Here is a 6920-nt window from a genome sequence, read left to right as displayed (position 1 = left end):
CGAACACAGCGCCGCTGCCCGCCGCTTCCGCCTCGCCGATGGGAGGAGCGGCGTCCCTGCAGGATTTGGCTGGCCGGCAACATGCTCTGACGGGCCTCCCCGCATCCATATCCCCCCACGACGCCCCCTTCGCAGCAACTAATCATGCTGCTTGTAGGTACGGCGGTGGGGAGGTGGTGCAGACACCGGCGGCGGGGGAGAAGGCGGGGTACGGCGGGGGAGCGGTAGGGGACGGGAGGAGCAGACCACCGGAGAAAATATCGGAAGCAGTACTGGAGAATTTATTTTTTAGAGAAAAGGAGACGGAGGAGATTAGGCAGATGGACGACGAGGAGATAATAATTGCAGGTGGGCCCCACCCACGTTCGCTTTGCTGGCTCGCTTCGGTTCGCTGGGAAGGACGCGTGGCGCCCTGGCAATCAGGAGGATGCGGGCGTAGCGATCCCCCGGGGGATCGGAAGCATTTTCCATAGATAAATCATGGAAAGCAATCGTACTAAACTAGAACACGGCGCCGAAGCCAGGAAATCCATTGGAGAAGGCTACCTGGAACGCCACGATATCAGAAAGGAAACAACCTCTCTCTCTCTGAAAAAAGAAGTGTCTCCCAGAGAGATATCGTTGATCTATATATTAGGAGTAGGAGCCGTCGTTGATCCACCTGGGACAGGTACCCGCTGCGGTTTTTGTTCGCCATGGCCCAGAACACGGTTAATCATGGCGAGGGCCTCCGGCTACCGGAGACATCGTCCCGTTGCGTCACGGATGGGGCGATCCACAATTTCGAGCTAAACAACTGGGCGCTGCTGGAAGGCCTGGGCGTCGGACAGTTCGTTACCTCCAGCAACTTCAACGCCGGCGGCTACGATTGGAATATCAAGTTTTACCCAGACGGAGACAGAAAGGATATTGCCGGCTATGCGTCAGTCTTCTTATCTTGTCTCAACCCTCAGGCCAAGAACCGCATCAGGGCAAAGTACACCTTAACCATGCAGGACGATCAAGGCAAGATATATGCAAGCAGTCAGGGAAAGGGAATCATCTTTTCTCCGGAAACTCCTTCCTGGGGCTACCCGAAATTCGTAGAGAAATCGAAGCTGGAATCCTCACCTCACCTCTACCTAACGATAAGGTGGGTCCTCTTTGTGATCAAAGAACCACCCGCTGAGTGCAATAGAAATCCTATTGTGGTTCCTATGGCAGAATTACCCGGTCATCTCGAGCGCATCCTCGAGAATGGGACATGCGTGGACGTCACATTCCTCGTGGGTGGCAGTGAATTTAAGGCACACAGTCACATCCTGGCCGCGCGGTCGCCTGTGTTTGAAGCTCAGCTATTTGGTACAATGAGGAATAAGAATACGCAACATATAGTGGTCGATGACATGGAGCCAGCCATATTTGAGATGCTTCTTCACTTCATATACACAGATTCTCTGTCACCATGTAACGAAGAAGATTACGATGTCGCCACGATGCAGCATTTGCTAGTTGCGGCAGATCGGTATGGCCTGGATAGACTGAAGGTCATGTGTGAAGATAAGTTGTGCAATAGCATTGGCGTGAAGACTGTCACAAGTACATTGGCGCTAGCTAATCAGCACTACTGTGAGCGACTGAAGGATGCATGCGTGAACTTTATGTCGAAGCCGGGAGTAACAGGTGCTGTCCTCTTATCTGAAGGGTTCCAAAGCCTCATTGCACGCTGCACCCCGCTTGTTTTCGAGAAGGACAAGAAGGACAAGGAGGTGCCTGCTAAGAGGAAGTTAGACAAAATAGGTTAACTTTTAAAGGAGTTTCGAAGGTTCCATAGCTTATATTATTTTGTATTGGTTGAGTCTTGGACACATATGTCAATTTATGTGACATATTTTTAGCAAATGCTGCATCTTTATTTAATTTCTGTGTTAGTCAAAGTGTAAAAGTAACTCTTTTCTTCACGGGACATTATATTAGTATACTAAGACGGTGAAAATATAGTACGGTAAGTATACACTCTGCCAAATTATTGCAATTAAACATGACACCATATTGTGATGTACTAAGGTTATAATGCACCCACTTGTTTTCGACAAGGACAAGAAGGACAAGGAGGTGCATGCTAAGAGGAAGTTTGACAAAATAGGTTAACTTTAGAGCAGTTTTCGAAGGTTCCATAGCTTATATGTGAATTTCTGTGACATATTTTAGCAAATGCTGCATCTTTATTTAATTTCTGTGTGGTACATTTTAATTTCGTGTTAGTCAAATTTTAAAAATAACTCTTATATTCCTGGGACATTATATTAGTGTACTAAGAGGGTGAAAATTATAGTAGTGTAAATATACACTCCGCGAAATTATTGCAATTAAACATGACAGCATATTGTGATATACTCAGCTTATAGTTTAGGCTGTCAAGCAACAACGATCTCCATCTTACTTAACTCTTAAGCTGCCTGCATTTCACAACACTTAGACTTTGTAGATGGTCATCCAACAGACCGTTGTGAAAGAAGCAGATGGCGCAATGTGCCATTTAGCATTGGTAGACTCAACTACTAGGGGCTTATGGTTTTGAGAGAGAAACTTGATCCCTCTTAGATTTTTATGCAAATAAGCGCGACTTTTTTCCCAGTTTCACGATGCAATGCACATCCCATTTCTAATTCTACCCCGCGATCGTCTGGAAACCTGAGGTGTTATATGCGGCAAGCCGGGACAGTTGTGTTTCCATAGGCGGACATTAGTGTTTATGTTGGTGCCATGTGGTGCTGCAAGGAAGTGGTGCAGTTGCTTCCTACCGGAGTTGATGTGCTGCCGGTGTCGCCGACCGGGGATGCTACAAATCGCTGGATTTTTTGAGGGACCGTTTTGGGATGTAGTTCTATATATGGCATCTTGGGCGTTCCGCATGCGTGAGTGGTTGGAGGTATGTTTTTTTTATCCTATCTGTGGGGGCAAGTGCACGTGTGGTGTTGGTCCTCGAGGGACTCCCTCATAGAAGTCGGAGGTTCGGAGAGAGTTAGAGCATCTCTAGTCGCGTCCCCCAAAGGTATTTGGGGTGCGCCGGACATTTTTTCGTTCCAAGCCACGTGCCCCAAAGGCCCTTTCCGTCGGGCGGGGTCCAATATGGTGTCCGACGCCCCGAGTCTGTCCCAGGTCCAGAGGGGATGCTCCGGGCGCGCCGGACACAGCGAGAAACGAATGAAGCGTTGCAACTTTGCCTTAATGGAGACAGAGGGGCAAGCGAGACGTCTTGTCAGCGCTGGCAACCTTCACGCATCGTCGGTGTTCGCACGCCACCGCTTCTGGCCTCTTCCCGCGCTTTCATCTCTCCTCATATCGCGACGCCGACGTCTATAAAAGGCCTCCCCCGCTCAATGGTAGCCACCACAGCCGTCGACGCCCCTTTCTCCACAGCAAGCACATCCCTATTGTCGGGGCCGGCCAGTTCCCTCCACCACCGTCTCCACCACCACCTCCACCACCGCAAGAGTTCGACGTCGACCTGGAAGCTGTGGAGAAAGAAGCGTGGGAGGAGGCGGCGCTGGCGGACACCATATTGGTGTTCCACGCCGCCACAGCGGAAGAGGCGCGGCGGCGCCAGGCGGAGGAGATGGGAGAGTGGTGGCATGCAGATCGGGAGTGCCCGTGCATGGAGCAGGAGCTCCATCACCGTGAGTGGAGGGAGGCGTTGGGGCGTCTGCGGCAGGAGGCGTTGGAGCAGCAGCTGCGGGAGGAGGCGGCCTGGGCGGTGGAGGCGAATGCGTTGGCGGCGCAAATGGAGGAGGAGGCGGACGACGCCGACGCCGACTTCGACGGGTCCGATGACGATGGGCTAGACCCGGAGGAGGCGGCGGCACAGCAACGAGTGCTCGTCGAGTAGTTCGAGTTGCAGAAGAAGCTGCAGGACGACGCCCGTGCGCGCGAAGACGAGCAGATTCGCCTCGCCATCGAACTCTCCCTCCAGGCAGCGCTGGAGGGGAGGGCAGGCGACGACACGCTGGTCGAGCACCTGTCTTCTCGTCACGCTCCGTAGGGAGAGGCGGCGCGCGGCGCAGGAGCTGCGGTGGAGGTGAGGTGACGACGGGCGGGGCCATCGAACACACCCCCGAGCGGTCAGTAGGCTAGGGGTTAGGATAATCTAGCCGTTTTCGTTCAAACTTGTAAAATATAATCAAATTTAAATAAAATCTTTATTTTTATGCACTTTTATTTATTTGGGGCGCATTTTGGGGACGCGGCTGGGGAGCGACGTCCCCCATTCGCGACACGAAGAGAACGCGTCCCACAATTGTGGCGCAAAGAGAACGCGTCCCCCAAACGCTCAATCCGGCGCCGCTTGGAAGACGCTCTGGGGGGACGTGGCCGGAGATGCTTTTATCTCTCAGCACTACCCTTTAGTCAAACTATGTGGTGCTAGCAGGGCAATTAACACCACTAACAAGTAATTTGACATGCGACCTACCATGCGTAATATTATGATCATGTCAGTTTTATATTTAGAAAGAATATTTGAAGAATCATTGCACGATCGTCCGCACATGTATACTGTTAATTATATGTATTCATTCGTAATAGCAGTCTGACACTCTGACCATAACACTAGGTACATATACGGGGTTCTTAGCTTGCCAGTGTTTGCAAATCGATCGATCAGATATGGGTGCACAGAAGTTACCTGCTGCCCCTGTGGCTGACCTGTGCGACGCCAACGCCTCGCTCATCCTCACCGGCGAGCTGCGCATCCTGGAGCCTGTCTTCCAGGAGTATGGCCAGTGCATTTCTTTCTCGGGCCAGGTGGTCACCATGCGCGTCCTGGAGCACAACGTGGGGGAAAGCGAGCTCCTGGAGACGCCCGGCGAGGGCCGGGTGCTGGTGCTCGACGGCCGCGGCAGCAAGCGCTGCGCCATCATGGGCGGCAATCTGGCGGAGCAGGCGTGCCGCAACGGCTGGGCGGGCGCCGTCGTGAATGGCTGCATCCGCGACGTGGCCGACATCAACACGTTCCCCATCGGCGTCCGCGCGCTCGCCAGCCACCCACGCCACCCCGGGACAGACGGGGTCCCTGAGCTGCACGTCGACGTCGAATTCGCCGGCGCCGTCATCCGCGACGGGGAGTGGCTCTACGCGGACACCGACGGCATCATTGTCTGCAGCAAGGAGATCTACGGTCTGTTGCTAACTTGCTATACATCCGTCCCAACTTAAAGAAACTTCACGCTCCTTCTTCCTCCGAGATTGCCAGCGTGTTTTAGTTTTGATTTTTTTTTTTCGTTCCCCTTGCTAGGATTTCCGGAAGGTGGCAGGCAAAAGACTCGAACTCACGCACGGGGCATCGTCCTGTTGGAAGATGAGCATCGGAGAGTTGAAGCATGGAAAGTGATTCACAGGAGAGCAGAGGTAACCTAATGAACTAAGGGCCTGTTTGATTTAAAGAATTTGCATAGGAAAGTTGTAAGATTATTTTATAGGAAATCTTTTTAATGGTTGTTGATTTCTAGGATTGATTTTCATAGGCCTTTTTTTTTTCTTAAGGATTCCTTTGCACCGTTACTTAGGAAATTAAACATCCACTCATACCTCTTTTTCATAATTCTTAGTTTTTCTTGCGGTGAAATCAATCAAACTTTGGTACATATGAATTCTTGTAGGACCGGAGTGGAAATAACATTGCAATCCTTTTTTTTTCTATTTTTCTTTTCCTACGAATCAAACATACCCTAACACCCTCTCCGTTTTTTAAAGTTAGATGTATATTGTTGTTTCGTTAAGACTTTCTTTTTACTATCAATTGAGGTTATATGACATGAAATTTATATTCAGTATGTTGTTTTCATAATTATTTTGTTTATCAGTTTGATTTTGTACCACATAATCATATATTCCTTTTGATCCAAATTAATTTACTCAAATTTCTCTAGATACGGGTGTACTTAGATGTGTTTGTTGACCAAACATATGTATCTAGACAAAGTTAAGTTAATTAATATGAACTAAAGGGAGTATTAAAATAATAATTGTTGGTCAAATGCTGGCTTAGAAAAATAAAATACACCTTAATAACTGGAATGGACAGAGTAGGTTTTGTTTCGCTATTAACTTGTCGTGATTTATTGATGTATATTGTTTCCTGCAGCCGACTTCGACGCTGATGTCTGTCGCAATCGGAATCATGATGGTCTCCTTGTGGATCGCGGTCTTCATCTTCCGCCCTGATTGGCTTGATTTGGGCCTCATTGTTGTCTGCATGTTGGCATCACTTGTTGGGATATTTTTATTGCTCAAAACTGAACAAGTGGAACAGAAGAGGAAGAGGTTGGGAGCAAAATGCCAAGTTGTCTCAGATGAAGTCTAGCAGATTTTCGAAGCATCGGCATCTAAAGCGCGTTTGGTCAGTCTTTCATTTTAGTGAATAAACTCGGCATAACCTACAGTCCTACAGAAGAGATTATAAGCCGTAGTAGTTTCGAGTGTTTTGCCATGCATGAGTGTCAACTGCCGTAATCTCCGCAGTTCTATACTGAAAATGGGTGGACCTCCAATAAGCTCTATATTGTTCTTCTCCATTTCCCATTCATTATTACTACATCAAAAGAACAGCGGGATGAGTCAGACCTAGTCTAGTTCCAAACATGCAATGCCTCTGTATCTGAATGTTCAAATGATTTTTTTTCTATGTTAGTGAGCAAACACGAGAAACCCAATACAAAATGTTGTCATATTTGGTTTGATCTCACAATATGCTGAAGATGATGGCGCTAGTGCAAACATAAGGAATTATTACACAAGTTTAACATATGTATTGCCAAAAAACTGTGTAGTCAAATGACTACACAGCCAAAGCGTGGCTCTGCCACTGTCTAGAAGATGATGTTGTTCTGCGGCCTCAACACCGCTAGTGCTCACTCTAAAAGGAGGCATGTAAATAGAAATAC

General features: G+C 49.0%; 2 protein-coding genes across 2 annotated transcripts; both read left to right on the top strand.

Annotated features, from left to right (window-relative positions):
- Positions 1-569: 569 nt before the first annotated feature.
- LOC127336320 (BTB/POZ and MATH domain-containing protein 2-like) lies at positions 570-1908 on the top strand. The gene has a single exon (XM_051363119.1). It carries the CDS (start codon positions 696-698, stop codon positions 1782-1784), a length of 1089 nt encoding a protein of 362 aa, XP_051219079.1. The 5' UTR covers positions 570-695; the 3' UTR covers positions 1785-1908.
- Positions 1909-4600: 2692 nt separating this feature from the next.
- On the top strand, positions 4601-6716 carry LOC127336321 (putative 4-hydroxy-4-methyl-2-oxoglutarate aldolase 2). The gene is made up of 3 exons (XM_051363122.1): positions 4601-5155; positions 5273-5385; positions 6122-6716. The coding sequence occupies exons 1-3, from the start codon at positions 4645-4647 to the stop codon at positions 6338-6340; spliced, it is 843 nt and encodes a 280-aa protein (XP_051219082.1). The 5' UTR covers positions 4601-4644; the 3' UTR covers positions 6341-6716.
- The last annotated feature ends 204 nt before the right edge of the window (positions 6717-6920 follow it).

Source organism: Lolium perenne, chromosome 2 (genome assembly GCF_019359855.2).
Source record: "Lolium perenne isolate Kyuss_39 chromosome 2, Kyuss_2.0, whole genome shotgun sequence".
Lineage (NCBI taxonomy): Eukaryota > Viridiplantae > Streptophyta > Magnoliopsida > Poales > Poaceae > Lolium > Lolium perenne.
This window is presented reverse-complemented; position numbering and strand designations above follow the sequence as displayed.